Source organism: Falco biarmicus, chromosome 4 (assembly GCF_023638135.1).
Source record: "Falco biarmicus isolate bFalBia1 chromosome 4, bFalBia1.pri, whole genome shotgun sequence".
Lineage (NCBI taxonomy): Eukaryota > Metazoa > Chordata > Aves > Falconiformes > Falconidae > Falco > Falco biarmicus.
In genome coordinates this window covers 84,687,930-84,706,285 of record NC_079291.1, presented here as the reverse complement: position 1 = coordinate 84,706,285, position 18,356 = coordinate 84,687,930, and the positions used below count along the sequence as shown (strand labels likewise).

Sequence of the window (18,356 nt, the reverse complement as noted above, 5' to 3'; positions counted from 1 at the left end):
TTGGCTAGAAAGGATGAAGGCCCACCATATATCTTGAGAGAAGAGGAGGAGGAGGAGGGTGTCCTTCTGGAGCCAGTGACATCTTGTAAGGGAAGAGCAATGACAATGACCAGGCTGACACACCATCCTAGCGCTGTGGCCCAGGGCCTCTGCCAGGTCACAGCTGCCAGGGCACAGAGCCCACCATGGAGCCGGAGCGGCCAGGGATGAAGTGTGAACTTTATCCCTGCCGAGAGCTGAGCAGATGACTTGGGATGTGACCAAGCCAGGTACCTGGCCAGGTGACATCTCCTGACACAGCCAGAAGGTGCACACACTACCCAAACCACAGTGGGTGGCATCACCTTCCCACCCCAGTAACAGCCCGAATGTGGATGAACCTGGGCCACAGCACTGCCATCTCCACGGGTCCTGCAATCGGCTCTGCTTGGTGGGCACTGGTGTCCCTGCTTTAACTTAAACACTGTCCTTAACTGCTCGTAGGTGCCTCTGAAGTGGTGCTGTGGGCATGGGGACCTGAACGTGCACGCCTCACCCAACTGTGAGGTTACACCAGAGACCCAGACATCCCAGTTCAAAGATGCTGCCAGGGAGAGAGAAACCCCACACACCACTAGTGACAAAGGACCTTCTTCCAGAAGTGGACTTCTAAGCACAACACATGTGCACTTGACCTGGAAAAGGCTGAATCTGGGAAGGGCATCAACCAGGGAGAGCTGCATCTGGATCTCCTCGGCTGGAAGTGAAGCAGGACGCCACATCACAGCTATAAAGAGCAAGTGCTAACCATGCCCAACGTACCTGGGGTTTATCGCCACCACTCTCCGCTTCTGCTGGCCATCAGCTCGCTCAGCGTGGGGAGAGCTGTTATTTCCACAGTCCCAGGCCAGCACTAAGGTGACCATTTCCACATGGGGGCTCCCCAGTCTGGACTCCCATCAGGCAGGGGAGAGGCTGACGGCAAGCAGCTCTGGGCACACAGGCCAGGTTCCTCCACAGTGGGGTGGGAAGCAGGACTAAGGCGGTTGCCGGCTGATGGGTCGAAGCAAACACAACGCAAGCAGCAGCACGGAGACTCCTGGGAGCTGCTGATGGCTGATCAGAGAGGCGGTCCAGGTGGGTCGCGGCTGGGAAGGCTCCCGGGTGCTCCAGCGCTCAGATCACAGAAAGCGCTATGGTAGGCTCGGACTAGGACAAGTGGCTGCACGTCAAAACGTCTTAGAGGGCACGTGTCTGCTGATCAGGGAGAAGTCTTTGTATCCAAGCGGCTGAGCATCTTTCCTACCCTGCTCCTATCTCCAGGACTTCCAAGTACACCCAGGCACAGATGACAGAGGATCGCAGTGGCAGAGCATCCCCGTACGGGCTCTGCCTGCTGCATGGCACAGGCGTCTCGGCTGGGGACAAGCAGGGCTCCTACGGGTGGGACCGGAGTGCGGCCACACGTGCCCCAGGATGTGTCAAGCCGATCCCTTGGCCGTGGCCAGGCCACACAAGCTGGATGAGAGCCTGATCCACGCTGCGCTTAGATGACGCCATCTCCGGCTGAGGGTCTGGTGGCTGAAACACAAATTGGCTGCTCCGAGGGGCAGGATGAGGGTGACCTCTCCGGCACTGCCACGGGCCAACCTGGCAGGATTGGAGGTGGCTGTCACCAGCCCTGTGGCTGCAGCAGGGTTTGCTCTGAGGGCTGCGCTTGTACCGCCCGCCTAACAGACCCGACACCAGCCATGAAAGCAGACAGAGCTGCCTGCTCCAACCTCGTGTTACGCACCCAAAAGACAAGAGGAATTGCTCCACGTGAAGGCTGGGGCGCATCTCGAGGAGCCCAGCCCGATGCGATGCAGGTTGATCGGCAGCTGAACGGGGCTGGGACGCCAACGTGCCAGATGCTGCTTCAGCCCTGCTCCTGGCCAGGGCGATCGGGGAGGCAGGACCGGGGGGTCTTTACAGGTGGCATCTTGAAACTGAGCCTGGGACGAAGCCACCATGCCTGGGCTGTCCTGCTGCAAGGCAGCGTAGGCTGCTTCTAGAAAGACAGCCTCTGCTCGGCTGGCCGCGTGCTGCACCTAGTGCTACCAGCTCCCTCAACTCACTTCTAGTTTGCATCTGTTCATCGGTCTCACGGTGCTAAACTGCGTGCTTTAAATACAAAAGCTGTTAGGACTGAGAAGGTCTGAAGCACATACTGGTTTTGAGATTTTTATTTCAGGAAAAGATCAAAGAATTAAAATAGGAGCTGCCCTGCTGACAAGAAGAGTTGAATTCAAGAAGCTGATAAAAAAGGAGCATTATATGCATTGAGCACTGTGCATTTTCAGTCAATATTGGCTCTACTTTCTACTCTACTTTCCTTTGACTAGGAAAAGGGAGTTTCACATGCGCACAGACCCTGGGATACACGGGACTCAATGAGAGGAAGGGAGTAACAGCAAAAAAAGAGGGTGCCGGGCTTGATCTAACAGAGGCAAGAAAGTGATCTTACATCTCGGCCCCCGAAGCACCAACTGACCACCAGCGAGACGGGAGGCAAAGACACGCCGATGGGGCGGACTCGACGGTGCACGCGAGTATCTGCAGCTCCCTATCCATAACCACCTGGGCAGCCACCAAAGCTCACCGGGCTTCGGTATCGCCTACATTCAGGAGACGGCACAGTCACGGGGCAGGAGAATCATTTCTTGCATCCTTCTCCAGCGAGACGACAGTGTTGTACCTCCAGGCTGCGTATGCCGGCACAGGCTTGCGCTCCCCAACAGCTTCCCCCAGGCTTTCCCCCCTCTTAGGTGCAAGTAATGCAATCGAGATCAACGGTTAGATTAGGCTCCCGGTGTGCTCTGAGCACTGGGTCTCTTGACAGCAGTAAGAGCTAGGTATGGCCGATACCACCCAGGCCCTGCTTGCATACCAAAACAGTTGGTACGACAGAGCTAGCTTATTAACAGGCTACTGAGCCTTAATACTGACACTTAGTGTAATGGTTTACAGTAAAAGAAGGATTCTCCTACAAAGCGCTGAAGAGAGGGGGGAAAAAACCCCCACCCTGATCCCTTCCTCTCCTTCTCAGAGTCTCTGGAGCATCTCACAAGCAGGGAAAGGAGCTGGGGAGGCGAGGGGGTGGCAGGGGGCACCGCCACCAGGGTGCCGGGTCCTGTCGGGGGTGTCAAGACGAACGACAGCAAGGACAGTCGTAAGGAACGAGAGACAAACGGTGCTGGTGCTGTGCTGCCTCAAGCTGGGAGGTGCGCGTGGTCAAGCAGAGCGGGGAGAACTAGTCTTTCTTCAAGTCCCTGGATTCAAAAAGCTTCAGGCGTTCTTGCACAGTCAGGCCTTCCTTCAGACTCTGGGAGAGACAAAAGACAGAGAGCGTCGGACACGGGAGGCAGCGGGCACCTGGCACGCAGGAAGGCAAAGGAGATGCGGGCAGCAGGAGAATGGCCTCCTTGGCGGAGAGGTTAGTGGGACATGCTAAGAGAAACCACGTGGTTATGGAGAGCGGTTACTGGTGAATGGCACCTAGAGAGAGGGTGAGATTGCAAATGAACCAGCTGACACAGCAGGAGTGGATGAGAGGCACGCCATGCCGCAAGCAGGGTTAGCTCGACTCGGACAATGACCCCCAGAGCCTGTGGTGCCGTGGGCAATTTCAGCGGAGCTCTGGCACTGCGGGAGCCCCGGGGAGGTCAGCTGGGATGGGCGATGCTAAGGCATCACGCCGCTGAACAGGACCTGCCCGCCGGTCCCCCGCACCTGCCCGCAGCACCGACTGAACGTGCATCCATCCGGGACAGCCCTGGCTCCGGTCAACGTGCAAGCTTTGCTCAAGCAGCCCTGGAGACCGTGTTTTTGTTGCCAGTGACAATCCCACCCTTTCTCTAACCCCAGTGGGGTGTCGCAAGCCAAAGCTGCCTCTACTGCACAGGGTTAGACAGCGGACTGGCTACACGCTTGCTTCAGGTCTGGCAGGATCTGGTGGCTGATCCAAGTCAAATGCAGCAGCCAGACTGCAAGGCACCACGCTCAGCTAGCCAAAGGAAAAGCCTGCCCCGCTAGCTCTCGGCATCTGGAGTTGTGAAATCTCTCGCCTACACATGGGGAGCCCGGAGAACAGCCGTGTGAGGGGTACAAACCCAGAAGCAAAGCGCTGGACCCCTGTACGACAGCTTTACCGCAAACCCAGCCGCACAAGGCTAAAGCCAGCCTCCCCTCCTTCCTGCAGCCCCGAAGCTGTGGCTTTTGCTCCAGGGGAGCAGAGCAGCAGTGAGTTGTCCCTGCTCGCTGCTGCTGAGGGGGCACAGACCTCTGCCCCCCCTGCTGCCAGGCCCACAGAGCGAGGGCTCTGCTGCTGTGTGCTGGAAAAGCTTTCATGGCCAGCACGGGCAGCTGTCCACCTGCGCCCTGCAGGCAACTGCTGCCTGCAAGCCAACTCCTTGCAACCTGCAAGGGATTCGCTCTGCAGCTGGACCATTACTTGCTTTACAGACCAAGACGTGGCAGCTTCAAAAGGCACAGACCTGAGCACAAAGCCCCTTCTCCTAACACGCAGCCATCTCCCCTCACGCTTTTACTTCCCTGACTGTGGTGTTAGGACTGTACGGTCCTAACAGCAGGTTAGATTTTTGGGCTGGGTTTTCTTCCACGTGTGTTTATCAAGGCAGGACTCCATGATAAACTTGCCCCCAGGCTGCGCACATTCCCATGGTTACTGGATTTCTTTCAATGTTTCTGCTCCCACAGGCCCACAAATACAGAACGGCTTTGTGAAGCAACACGGAGATGAAAACACTGGAATGGGTTGGTCTGGGTTTACAAATGCTGTATGCTTTCTTTTCAACGGGCAGCAGAGTCTCTTGGGATGCGAGCCTCTGAGCACAGATTTCCTAAAGGAAGTTTACTTTGGGCCTCTTTAAATGGGCAGCAACCCCTGCATTCCAGCTTGCACATCTGATTTCTCACCAGGCAGAAGGAGACAACAGAAAACTATGAGACTACCCTGTCTGACAGCACAAATTCCAGTAAATTCACCCCTTAGGCGGTCTCACAACCCACCCGAGCTGCTGATGAGGGGAGCCTGATGAAGGGAGACTAATGTAGGATGAAATCCGTGATAAAGAGATCCTCCATCAGACCTCCCGGGGCTCTCCAGCCACCCCTCTGCCACTGTGCTGGGGGCCTCCCCTCTTTTCTCTAACCTCCCTCTGCAGGTGCTCTAATCTCACTCTTTACCACGGGCCAGTAAATTAACTATTGCTCCAGTTACTTGAGATAACTGGGTCATTACGATCAGCCTCATTTCTCATCAGCTCCCTCCTTTTGCTGGATGAGCTCGGAAGCCTCAGGCCAGCGTGGAGGCGCAGTGCACAGGGATGGAGAGCAGCAGGGTGGACACCGGGGAGCTGGAGGAAGCCTGGAGAGCAGGAGGAGGAGGTTACTGGGCAAGGAAGACTCTTTTGCTCAGGCACAGATCAACCTAAAGAAGCAGCAATTACGGGCAAAGGAAATTCAGGGTGGCCCTGGAGACCCCCTCTGCAGCTGGGACGGGGGCCACCATTTTACATGCCACTGGCTTTTGTGGGAAACGCATTTACAGGCATCACTGACCCACGCCTCCACCTGGCTAACAGCAAAACGGCTATTTTTTCTACCAGACCTGGCTGTTGAAGTTTAGTCTGAGGCATGCAGTCATTCAAGCATGCACACTCAGTGTCCCGCGCTCCCCACACAGCAAACAGGAAAACGTGCCCCACTGTGTCCAAATCCTCACCACGATGGTTAGCTGTGTTGGTGAGGGTGGGAGGAGCAGGAAGGCAAGAAAGCCGTATTCCCCAGGGAAGAGCCAGAGAGACTGTTTCATACGGATCTTGGGCACGCTGACTTGTCCCCTCGCCTTCCCCCTCCCCCCGTAAAATAATTAGCCGTAAATAAACCAGTCAGTCATTAAGAGAGGGGCTCTCATTTGCCATGGAGGTGTGAGCAGTGCATGCAAAAGTGGGCTGCTCCCGTGGGCAGCTGCGGCGCTTGGTGGGTGCTGGTTTGTTTACCTACGTGGCAGGGAACCTGGACTCGGATTCATTTCAGTTATCCCATGAGACCTGCTCAATAACGGACTGTTGAAGGAAAAAGCAAAATAAAGAAAACAAAACAAAACAAGAAGCTCATAAATCCTAAATGCATTGGCGTTTGCGCAGCCCCAGCCCCCCCGCCTCGGTGGCGATGCGAGCAGGCACAGCCCATGCTTGCTCTCCTCTCTTTCCCCCACTGAGCAACACACACAACCACAAGGTCAGTGGTCTGAGTTGAAGTGGTGAAGGGAAACCCGCCAGCAGACCTGGAGCAGCAGGTCTGGGCTGCCCTGGAATGCGCAGAGCTGCTCTCTGCTTTTCCTCGGTGCAGCGCGGACACCCCAAGCTGGCCACCCGCCGCTCGCAGAGCCGGGGTGGTGGCTGTTTCCCCAGCACGGGCACTGAGCTAGAAGCTTTTTGCCTGCCCAGCTTCTTGCTTTGCCCAAGGTCCCAACCACTTCAAACATCAGCCTGAGACACCAGGTAGCGAGTGGCGAGAGGCAAAGCAGGTTTTGCCCAAGCTGATCTTCTTGCCAACTGACCAACGTTTAACGATGACTCCCGAGCGGCTTTCTCAGCCCTTTTAATCCCTGTGGTCCCACAGCAACAGCCAGCGTGGACCACCACATAACTCTGGCTGTCAGCAGGCCAAGCAGGGCAGCTGGGCACTGCATCACTGGGCTTGGGGACCCACAGCCAAGTACACAGAGAAACACACCTGCGCCACGTTAACACACAAGCAAAGCGTGTATTACATACACCCAGGACCAAGGCATTGTCGTTCCACATAAAGACCAAAAATCTTGCGGTGATGAACACTAACACCTAGAAGGATGTGCATGTTCCCACCTACTGACACCACCTAAATTTCAGCTGCAAACAGGGAGCAAATACTGGGAGAGTCCTCCTGTGAAAGACCAAAGAGCAGGGTGAACTTTGTTCTTTTTTCCAAACCAGGAGCAGCGTCACGCCTCCATCTCGGCAGGGTCAGGAGCGCGTGTGCCCTGCTGGGTGCTGCCTGGCTGCACGGCCAGCCCTTCACAGCTGAGAGCTCGCTTTTCTTCCCAGTGCCACCCAGGCTAGCACTAGTGATTGGGAAATTCTCAGTTTTTTTCCCCTACCAATTTCTTCCCTCCTGGGACCCCCATCGGAGTGTAACGCCGGGCATTCCCATCACACGGGCAGGAGATCCACGCTCACCTTTGACCTGATATTCCTTAGTTGCCGGCTAACACTGGATCTGTCTTTCTTCAAGAAATCAGGGTTGCTTTTTGATTTCATAATATCTGGGAAGAAGCAAAAGAAACTGCGTTAGCATGGTGCCCTCCACCTTCCTGCAAGGAGCAGGGCTGCGGCTCTGCTGCCCTCCCAGCCAGTGCCCTGATGAGCCCCACTCAAGCAGCAATGCCCTAAGGGCAGAGGAGACTCGGGGGTCTCCGCTCCCCTGCACCGCGTGCAGCATGAGGTTTTCCCAGTGCAAAATGCCTGAAGGCTTTCAAAGCCCATCAGCTCCCCGTCTGTGGGCTGGAGGGAAGCGCTGCCACTCTGGCAAGGCTGCGTGCAGGGAGTGGAGGTGGGAAGCAGCACGGAACAGGAAAAAAGCACCGTGCCAAGTCCTACACTTGGACCCGTTACTGCACAAGTGCTTGTATGCTTAGCTTGGGAAACCCAGAATTGCTTAGAGCTGCTGGAGGAGGACTGACCATATCCTGATACAGTGGTGTTCACAGGGGATTTCTCTCCCTGAGCTTCTGTGGCTGCTTTCAGCTGCTCTTTCAACCTGCTGATATCACAGTCTGCCTTGGCCTTCACGATGCTCAGCTCCGTGTAGATGTCCTTGTACTTGTCACTGGCGTATTTCTTATCCTGGCAAAGGAGCAAGAACAACCCAGTGGAGTCAGACAGACAGCTGGAGCCGAGGGGTTTGTAAATGCACTGAAAGACGAGCCTGGCAAACACCGACGGAAGAAGAGCCGGCAGTGGGGAGAAATGTTTGGCTGGGGCAATGCATGCATTTCACACAAGGCTCCTAAGAGCGGGACTGGGCCGGAGACAGGCAGAAGGCTGCGAGCCCCGCGGTGAGCGTACAGCGCTGCCTGTGCCTGCAGCCCCTTCGTCACGGGATTACTTGTTCATGGCTTTTCATTTTAGCAAAGACGCAGAATACAAGCAGAATTCCCAGAAATGGCCTTGGCAAAGGGACCATCCAGAGCACACCAGATCCGATGCTGGGAGGCTGGGCAGTTCTCTAACACTGACTATTTTTGCCAGCCTGATCTGAAGTGACAGGAAATGGGGAAAAAACACCAAAGGGGATGTTTTCCCACATGGTCTCCCTTGCGGGGTAAATCCTAAGCTGACACAGTCCCGGCGTGCTTTACTGACAACACCAAGATGGGTATTCGATTTCATTCATGGGAAAAATTAAGTATTTTGTTTCATGTGTGGGTGTGAGTGAGCCAAAATCTAAGCACACACACGCAGGGGAGCAGAGCACAGCCCGTAAGAAGATTTGCAGAAACCTCCCTGGCATTACCCTCAGTGCCGTCTGCAGCTCGTCTTTGAGGGAGCTGATCTCCTGCTTCAGGTACTGGATTTCGGATTCTTTGACCCGCAGCAGGACCTGTGGGAACAAAAGCAGCGTGTGTTCATACCCAAGAAGGCACAGGATGATCCCCAGAGGCTCGCCTGCTGTGCCTGGTGGCAACCAAGCCACAGCTGGAGGCTCAGCCCTGTGATGGCTCCACGCCAGCACCACAAAGCTGCTGGTTCACCCATCTTCTGGTTCATGCAAGGAAATTACTGCTGGGTCTCTCGGGAACTTGCTCAAGTTTGCACCACTGATGTGCTCCCTGCACGCCCTTTGGTTTCTCTCCCCACTACTCTGCATGGGCTGGATCCCAGGGGACAAGCAGGGCTGGAGGAGGAGAGGCGGGTGTATGGCTTCGCACGTCGAGAAGGGAAGGACTCCAAAAGCTCCCGGCCCCATTGCACCCCATGATGCACGGTGCTGCCCAGCCACGCAGAGCCAGTGTGTGGAGCGATGGATGGCTCTGGCACGTTCCCCGGGCTCCACAGGCAGCGGCAGAGCTCACCTCCAGCTCGTAGGCGTCCTTGCCCTGCGTGAGAGGCGATCCAGCAGCCTCTCCCCCGCCCTCCCCGGTCAGCAGGGTCCGCAATCGCGTGATCTCCGCAGCCAGGCGGTTATTCAGCTCCTGGGAAGAGGAGGAGGAGAGCTGTTGCGGGAAGGAGGAGCATGGCCACGGTGCGTTGCAGAGCCCGCCGTGCTGCCCGTCACCCCCCGCCAGCCGCCCAGGGTACGGTGGGGACCCTCACCTGGTTGTGGGCGTTGAGCTCCTGGTTCTCCCGCTGGCACTGGCGGAGGGCCTGCCTCTCAGCCTCCAGCGCCTGCGCCAGGTGGGCGTTCTCCAGACACTTCTGCGAATACTGCTCCGAAAGCACCTCCAGCTCCCGCTGCACCGACTGCAGCTCCTCCCTGGCAAAACACGCGCTGGGTAGTGCCCCCGCCGCACACACCCACCCGTGCCCACTCTTCCTCCAGCACCCTGGCACAACCCAGCAGGGATCTCAGCATGGAAGAGAATGACTTGCATACTCCCTTTGGGAAAAACCTCAACCCAGAGCGAGCCAACCCTTCCCGCTCCCGGCACAGCGGTGCTTGGACACCAAAGGGATGGGAGGTCCTGCTCTACGGGGTTAAATGGCAGGACTTCCTCAGGTTTCCAAAAACTGGGCTGAGATCTATCAAGCTGGCTCTGGGCACTCAAGACCGAGCGTGTCTGCACTCTTACGCAGACGCATCAAGGTTAACAAAGCGGCTTGGCTGCCTTGCTCAGCCCCCACGTGAGGACAGCCTTGCCACAAACAAAGGTATGGGCTTTCTCCTCGCCTAGTTAGACTTGTTTGAGCAACCCTGCTGCTACAGCTGCATGAAAAGCAGCACTGTGTCTTCACATCTGCTACTCCTGGTGACCACGAAGCAGCAGAATTTAGGAAGTATGGAGACTCTGACCTGGAGCCCGAAAGATTAGGGGCAACCAGGAGACTCTTGATAGTTGCAGCTGAGTCAGGACCAAGGGAAGAGGACCCTGTGATGACAGGTCTGCCCCTAACCCATCGCTGAAATCAGAGGGGAGGAAGGGGTCCTCCACACACATCAGACACTGTGACAGACAGAGGACGACAACGGTCTTACAGGTATTGCCTTCGGAGGGCCTCGATGTCAGCGTTGACGCTGCTGATCTGGGAGCGCTGAGACTTCTCCAGCTCTCGCTCCAGCTCCTCCCGGTGTGCGTTCTTCATGGCTTCGATGGCTGCATGGGACAGCAGTGTTAGCACCCAGCTCCACTCCACCCAAGGGCGGTTTTTTTTTTGAGGTTTTGTTTGTTTTTTAAAGGAACAAAAACTGAATCAACCCAGCAAATTTCCTACTGCTTCAGCCTGTGCCCCTGGCTGTGAAGTGGCTTCTGCAAATCCCACTTTTTAATAAAGTCCAAACAATTGTCTAATTCACATATTGTTTCCTGGATTGTAGGACCTCTAATGCAGAAGCCCTGGGCTCCAGCACTTTATAACTCCCCAGGGACACCGAAGAATGAATTCAGTGTGGAACTGGCAATAAATTAACCACAAAAATGACTAATGCCTTTCTGAGAGAGAATGGAAAATGGATCGGGCTATGTTACAGCCAAGGAGATGGGTACCGAGCCTGAAGGACCAGGAGATGGGCCTTCATCCAAAACATCCCTCCTACCAGCCCTTTCCCATGTCCCTGTGATCCCCACCCAGCCCTCATCCCACCCATGCTCTGCTCCTCTATACTGGAGCCACCACCACCCCGTGTCCCCATCAACACGGAGCTGCCCCACCGCAGGGGACCCTCTGGCATGTCCCTGTACCTGAAATAGTGGCAGCCGTTTCTTCTGCCAACAGACGGTCTTTCTCCTCCCGCAGCTTCTCCAGCTCCCGCTGGTGCTGCCGCTGCAGGTCCTCAATCTTCTTCTGGTGTGTCTCCTCCATGGCTGCAAAGCCCCTTTCACATGTTGCCTGCAGAAGGGACAAGGGGAAGGGGTTGGCCCAGGAGCGTGGGGCCGGTGTCACAGCGGTGGCCAGCCTGCTGGGAGCCACATGCCAGCACGTCAGTCGGCACCCAAGTTCTGTGTCATGGGGATCTTCTTCCTGCCCAGTCACGGAGGAGCCAGCTGAGGATGGACCTCGCAAGGTCAGGACTTGTCCTGCAGCCCCTTGACCCCTGACAGCTCCAGTGAAAGGGAAGGACAGGGCAGGCCTGGGGTCAGACCCAATCGGGGAATGCAAATATACGTTAAAGACACAAACGCAAAGCCTGCTGTGCCCCTTGGCTCTTTTGCAACGCCTGATTTTATGCGGCCACCTCTGGGGTGGAAAGCAGGTGACTCGTGACGGCAACAGGACCTTAATTCCCAACCAAGCATCGCTTCAAATGCTGCATGAGCAATTATTCGCTAATCAAATCACTGGGAATGAACTTAGGCCAGGACCAGGGTCACCAGGGGTGAGGTCCCCAAGGGCAGCCCATTCCTGCCCCAGGCACAGCCCCCGCTCCTGCCTTCGCAGGACAATGCAAAAACCTGTCTGCAGTTCAGCGCCAGCCCTGCCGCCCCGCCGAGCACACGGGGATCCCGGCTGGACACACGGCTGCAGGACAGAGGCAGGACAGCAAAGCCACAGGCAGGCTGGAGCCAGGAGCCGGGAGCGGGCATGCACTGGGGACGTGGTGCACAAACCACCTCCAGGCATCTGGGGGCAACCACGATGCCAAGCGCTGCACCGGGCTTCTCTCCCGCTGGATGTTAAGGGCTGGCGTTATTTCCTGATTTCAACGGATTTCTTCTTGATTCGCACTCCTGTTTTCCAGAGGAAGTGAGAACTGTCACTCAGGGTCCACTGGGACCCCGTGGGAGATTTAAGGGGAACAAATTCACTCCCTCAGTGACAGAAGTGCTCACAACAGCCTAACGCCACTGCCCTACACTAACAACATCCTCAGCATCACTTTGCTGTGTAATGCTCTGTACCCTATGCCACCCTCATCCCCAATTTTCAGCTCTGGTGCTTTTTTCCCTCCTCTTTAAGTTTTAATCCTGAGGCATTCTTCGCTTTCTCAGCCTTGGTGGTTTGTTTTTTTTTGAAACTCCCAACTCAGTGCCAGAACCTGTCTGGACTTGGCTGACTACGGAGTGGCACGAAGCAGCTTTGCAGGATTCTTCATTTCGCCTCTAATGCTGGAGGAGAATGGTGACGGCTCCTCTACAGGGCTGGCTGTAGATCTGGTATTTAACATTTTGTCAATGCACTGCTATAAATCCAGGACATCTGAACATGTACAAACCAGCACCTCGTGTTACCGATGTTATGTTCTCCATCAGGTTCAGAAGAGAAGAATCGAGCACCTTTAAACCTGTAAATTGGGCAGGGTTGCAGCCGCCGCGTTAGCTTTCTAACCGAGGGGAGTTTCTACCCTGCTGGCTGTCCCTCTGCTTCCTACAAAGGCGCACAGACAGGTCGGTCCCCCCTGCTCTCCTCCTGGACCCCTCTGCCCAGAAGATGCTGCCTGCCCTCCTGCCAGGAAAACTGCACATTTTGGCAGACCAAAGCTGAAAACACAGCCGGGAGGTCAGGTTCACCGCTTCCTCGTATTTTTCAGCCTCCAGTTTGGTTCTGGACTTTTTGCCTCTTCCAAGGAACACGCCTTGGTACAAGCAACCCTGCTTGGTGCCTGGCTGGCAGGCCAAGGCGTTACCCGTGTGTCCCACTGACCTGAGCAGGGAGTTCAAAAGGGCTTTTCCTTCCTAGGGGTTCCAATGGAGGAGACGGCATTCAGGGCACACCACCGCTCCGCTCCCATCTCCCCGGCAGCTCCCCCTCCCCCGCCACCCAACTCGCCCCTGATGGGATGCAGCAGAACTCCTGCTCTCCCCAGGCTAAAACCAGCTTTTGGCTGGCGCTGAGCCACGCTTCGCCCTCAGCCCAAACGTGCGCCGAGGGTCTCGTGGCTGGAAGCGAGCTCTCCCACATTTTTGCCGGCTCTGAAGAACTGCTCCATGAAAGCCTGGCCAGCACGGTCTCCGTGCACAGCCGGCACCGTTGCCCTGTCGGCTGCCCAAGCAACCTGCGAGCGCCTCCCTTGGTGCTGCCCAGAGTCCTCCACTGCCCTCAGCCACTTCCTAACTGGAAACGCTCCCCCATCAAAAGCCAAACACCAAACCCAAGGCTTTTTTTTTAAGTCGCTGTACCACCTCAGGCTAGTTTGAGAGCCAGCCTGAGCAGCGGAGCAGTCGGAAGGATGGCATTTCTCTGCACCCAGCCTGGGTTCCCCTAACCATGTGCCGTTTGCGATGTAAGGAACCGCCGGTGTGCACCACCAGGGTGGTTCTCCTTGAAGCCTCGTGCAGAGGAGCTTTGCTACAGAGCATGGCATCCCTTCGCAGCTACTTTCCCCAGGAACATACGTTTTGAGATTGTTAAGTTTCCATTTCATCCTGCGTTTTTGACAGCGGCAGAGACAGACTGGAGATCTGATCAGACTGGGAAAGACAGAGTTGAGGAATGCTTTTAAAGGGAAGTCACAAACAAAATGTACACCTCAGGTAAACGCTACGGTCTTCGGATTGAAGGAGAACGTGACGTTATCAAGCTACTTTGAAACTCTCCCTCCCTCCACATGCAGAGACCACCTCCAACAACCAGCCCTCCCGCTGAGACCAAGCCCTCAGCAATGCATTTAGAATAGCCCAGCATGGAGGGAAGGGCAGCACCATGCTTTACAGAGGCTTTCTAACACCTTGGGGCTTCCTTCGGCACGCTGGCCCTTTTGGGGGACGCCCCTCGGTTCAGCAAGTGAACCCCAGGACCGAATGCACCCTCCTGCACACTCAGCAGCAAGAAAGCATAAAGCATCAAACATATCAAGACCTTTAAGTTTTCAAAGTCCTTCTGGTACTTTTCCCTCAAGGTGGAAGCGTTCCCCTCCAGATGTTTGTTCTCCAGCTCATCCCTCATGACATTCATCTGGGCCTCCAGCTCCTGGATGCGTTCCCTCAGGCCGTGCATGGAGTCCAGCTCACTGTCGGGGCCCTGCCCAGTGCCCCCCGCCTCACCGGCCACCCAGGGGTCCCCACCACCTGGGCCCGCCGTGGGCGATGCCTCCGGGTGCTGCCTCTGGTACTCATCCAGGGTCTCCTGCAGGCGCTGCAGGTTCTGGCTGTAGTGCTCCTGCAGCGCCTGCAGCTCCTCGCCGTGGATGACCTGCAGCTCCTTGATCTTGGCCTGGAACTTGTCCTCCAGCATCTGCATCTGCTCCAGGTGATACCGCTCCATGTTCTGCTTGTCACGGACAATGGCATCCAGCTGGTTGAGGCTCTCCGTCCTCTCGGCCTTCAGAGCATCCTCTGTCCTGTTTAGTTGCTCTATCACATTTCGAATCTCCTCCTCATACCGTCCTTGTAACTCGCTCAAGCTCTTGCTGTGTTTGTGCTCCTCTTCCTCCAAGAGCCTTCGCTGGCTGTCAAGCTGGGACACCTTTGCTTTGAGATCGGCGTTCTCCCTTTCCAGCATGGCGATCACCTCGCCGTACTCACCCTGCTGCTTTCGGAGCAAGTCCTCATACTCATCCCGAAGGAGAGAGACTGTTTTCACGCGCTCCTGGCAGAGCGCATCCATGCTCTGTAAGGACTCCTTGTAGGACTTCATCTCTCTCTCGTACTCCAGCCGGACTTTGCAAGCGGCGTAACAAACCTGAGCCTGAACAACTGCATCATGGACTAACAAAGAGGAATACCGTTCAAGGTCTCCCATGCACGAATGATAGGAAAGACTCTCGGATATCTTCAGGAGCTTCTGACAGTCTCTCATTGCCTCCTCGGGAGGCAGAGAGAGTAAGGCAACAGAGATCTCCTTCAGAACATTCGCTTTGTCCTTTAGTTGTTGGGCGAGATCTTCCTGAATGGAAACAAGAGCTTTGCTACTGCACTCTGGCAGGCTGCCGATCTCCTCCACCTTGGCTAGTTCCTGACACGGCACCATTTGGAGACAGCTCCCGTCCCAGGAGATTTGGGCTCTTTCTGAAGCATCTTTTTGAATTTCAAGTGCTTCAGAAATCTGGTGCATAACTCCGTCAAAATCAGGAGTCCTGTACGCTTTGATGATCTCCTCCAACATGCACTTATGCTGCTGGAGAGCCGTTTTGGTATTATGGAGGTCTTCTTCGATTGTTTTTAATCTCTGATGAAAAGATTCTCTCATTTTCTGTGCAACAAACCCGAGTTCTGCCTTGACCAATGTGGCATCTGCTACAGCACTGAGAAAACACGGAGAAGGGCCCAAACCTGTTGTTTCTGTTTTGCCCTCAGTTTCTCCTTCTCTGGTGCTCAAGTGGGCTCTCAGCTCCTCCACCTGGCTCCAGAACTCCCCTTCCAGCAGCAGCTTCTTAGATAGGACGCTGGCCAAATCAACGGCTGTATGAGAAACATTTGCTGGCTCCAACAGAACCACCTCAGCCGTTCCCTGCATCTCTCTCAGAAGCTGAGATATCTCAGAGCTTGCATTTTTCAAAGACTCCGCTATTTGGTTGATGAGAGAGGCCTCAAATGCCACTCTCTCGGAAAGCCATCTCAGCTGGCTGGCGTCAAACATCTCCGCTCGCTGCTCCTTGGGGACATGCTCCTTGGAGACACGCTCCTCTTCTCCCAAAAAAACTCCTTCTGGAGTGGAGCCTTCCGTGATAAGGCTATCGCTCTGCTGATACTCCGATGGGACTGGCGCCCCTCTCAAGGCGTAGATTGCGTTTGATAAGGTTGTTTCCATGCTGGACAGAGTAACGAGGAACAAATCGCCCTCTTTTTCCTTGTCTGATTCGGGCAAAGATCTTAGTTGCTCCCTACACTTCTCTAAGCAAGTCAGCGCTTGATCATTTTTCATTTGGAAACTTCCCAGCTCGCTGACATGATTTTCTATGAGCTTGAACTTTTCCTGCCTCTCACTCTCCAGCTGTGAGATCAAAGAACTGACTTGGGATAAGCTGGTCTGAAGTTGTTCCCGCAGCTGAGACTCTGTGCTGGCCCACTGATGGTGAAGGGCGATGAGTGTCTCCTGATTATGGCCGTGCTGGCTTTCCAGCTTCATCGTTACATCTTTGAGTTTTTCCTCTGTAATATAAAGTTTGGTTTCCAGGGAATGGATGATGGAGAGATAGGTCTCAGAGTCGCTCGTTCCTGATGATGGGTAACCAAGAGCTGGCTCTGATGACATGCTTTCTTCAGACAGCGATCTGTCTTGGCTCGTGTCCGAAGAGGTACTGCTCGTCCAGTTTTTCTCCGATCCGTCTGGGTGGATGTACTTTTGGCACTGGATGCTTGAGAAACGGATTCTTTGCCTCTTGGCCCCCATGATTCCTACATCAGGCTTTGCTAAGGCTTTCTGAACCAACTCTTGGTCCTGGAGCTCTACAGCTTTGGACGGGGAGCCAAACTCCTCCGCTTGCCTCTGGCTGGTCTGGAGAACCTCATCGTCCTCCTCCTTCAGTGCGTAACTCAGAGCTGGGAGGACATCCTGAGTTTGCAGGGTCTGCCCTGGTTGGGATGGATGACTTTCGTCAGCCTCAAGACTGGGGCCAAGGTCTTCCACCTCCTCAGCACACAGACCTGTGCCTACACCAGCTAATTTCTTTAAAGCCTCCTCCTTGGCCTTTAGCTTTACTTTAGTCTCCTCTAAACTGCTATCTAAAGCAACCATTTTAACCAAAGCCTCACTGAGATCTTGATCTTTCTTCTCCACAATTCTCAAGTGCATTTCCTTAACGTGTCTCAGCTCTTCTTCTTTTTCTTTCAGCACCTCCTGCACACCCTGGAACTGATCCGACACCTCCTCGAACGATTGCTCCAGATTGTGGTAGTTGGTCTCTTCCATCTTCAACTTGGCTTGCAGCTTCGCAACTTCATTATCTGACTCGGCAACCTGATTCATGAGCTCATGGAACCGACATTTGATCTGATCTCTCTCTCTTTCAAGCTCCTTGATGTGCTCTGCGAGTTTCTGGATGCTGGCCTCCTTCATCACCAGCTGCTCCTCCAGCTGGTGGACGAGCTCACTGCCTTCAAATTTTGCACTCAGTTTCTCCTTCTGCAGAATCTCCATTTGCTGCTCGCTGTTTTGCAGCTGGTTCTCGTACTCGTTGGCCTTATCCTCCACCTCCTTCAGACTCCGTATTAAAACCTGCTTTTCCCTCTCACAGCTCTCCAGCAGAGCCTCGTAATTCTTCTGCAGCTTCTCCTCCATGAGGATCCGCGCTTGCTCACTAGCATTCAGCTGCCTGCTCAGGTCCGCGATCCTGTCTTGGAGCCGCTGGACCTCCTTCTGGTGGTCCCTTTGCAAAGCCTGCTGCATCTCCAGGTCCCGCAGCTCCTGGGTCTTCTCCAGGAGGAGAGCCTCTGCGCTCTTCAGCTTCTGCTCGCTGGCCTTCAGCTGGGAGCTAAGCGTGGCCTCGCTGTGCTGCCACTCCTCCAGCTGCTCTTTGGCTTTCTCCTTCTCGCTCCTCAAGTCGCTCTTGAGCTTGGCCAGGGTCTGCTCCTTGATGGAGAGCTCGGCCGCCGCGTTACTGAGCCTCGCCTGCAGGCTCTGAATCTCGGCTTCGTGGTGCCGGATCACGTCCTTGGCCTCGGCATAGCTGCGCTTCAGCGACTGAATCTGCTGATTGATCAGCTCTTGACGCTGGCATTGGGCTTCCAGCTCGCTTTGGAGGTCTTGGTTGACTTTATGGAGCCTCTGCCAGGCACCTGATGGCGAGGCGGCCACCTCGGTCTTAAAAAAATTGATTAAATACTAGATTAGTAACACTCTTGGCTCTCCCTTCTGAGTGTCACACCTCTGGCCAGGCAGGCCATGGAAAACCTCCTTGCAGCGATTTGGCTGCTACCCACATGCTCCAATTGGGATGATTTGTTCTTGGCACAATTTTTTTTTGTTTGTTTTAACCAACGTTTTTGGTTGGTTTTTTTTTGAATGAGCGACAACTGCTCTCCAGTAACAGAAAACACGGACCACAACATCAAAACAGCTGTACAGTAACAGGCTAAAAGGGAAATAAAAAACCCAAAATCAAATAGAACCAAAAAACAATGAAAAAGAAACACCAGCAGTAAAACAGAGACGACAGACGAGAGAAAACCAGGAGGGGTGAGAAGGAGGAGGGGATGGGAACAGGGCGAGGAGAAAGGAACTGCTTTTTTAGCATGTTTG

The 18,356-nt window shown here is 55.0% G+C and overlaps 1 protein-coding gene across 7 annotated transcripts in view; it reads right to left on the bottom strand.

The window, feature by feature from the left end:
• Positions 1-2,189: 2,189 nt before the first annotated feature.
• The window catches only part of MPRIP (myosin phosphatase Rho interacting protein), an 82,012-nt gene continuing 65,845 nt past the window's right edge, over positions 2,190-18,356 (bottom strand). For 4 of the 7 annotated variants that reach the window (XM_056338358.1, XM_056338362.1, XM_056338363.1 and 1 more), the window contains 9 exons: positions 14,037-17,918; positions 10,982-11,129; positions 10,279-10,396; positions 9,399-9,558; positions 9,158-9,277; positions 8,599-8,685; positions 7,766-7,928; positions 7,263-7,348; positions 2,190-3,343 (listed from right to left, as the gene is read on the bottom strand). In XM_056338358.1, coding sequence (XP_056194333.1) covers positions 3,272-3,343; positions 7,263-7,348; positions 7,766-7,928; positions 8,599-8,685; positions 9,158-9,277; positions 9,399-9,558; positions 10,279-10,396; positions 10,982-11,129; positions 14,037-17,918 — 4,836 coding nt within the window. In that variant the 3' untranslated portion in view covers positions 2,190-3,271. Of the gene's footprint in view, positions 3,344-6,041; positions 6,108-7,262; positions 7,349-7,765; positions 7,929-8,598; positions 8,686-9,157; positions 9,278-9,398; positions 9,559-10,278; positions 10,397-10,981; positions 11,130-14,036; positions 17,919-18,356 lie in introns of all 7 variants that reach the window. The other 3 variants (XM_056338359.1, XM_056338361.1, XM_056338365.1) reach the window with 3 other exon arrangements.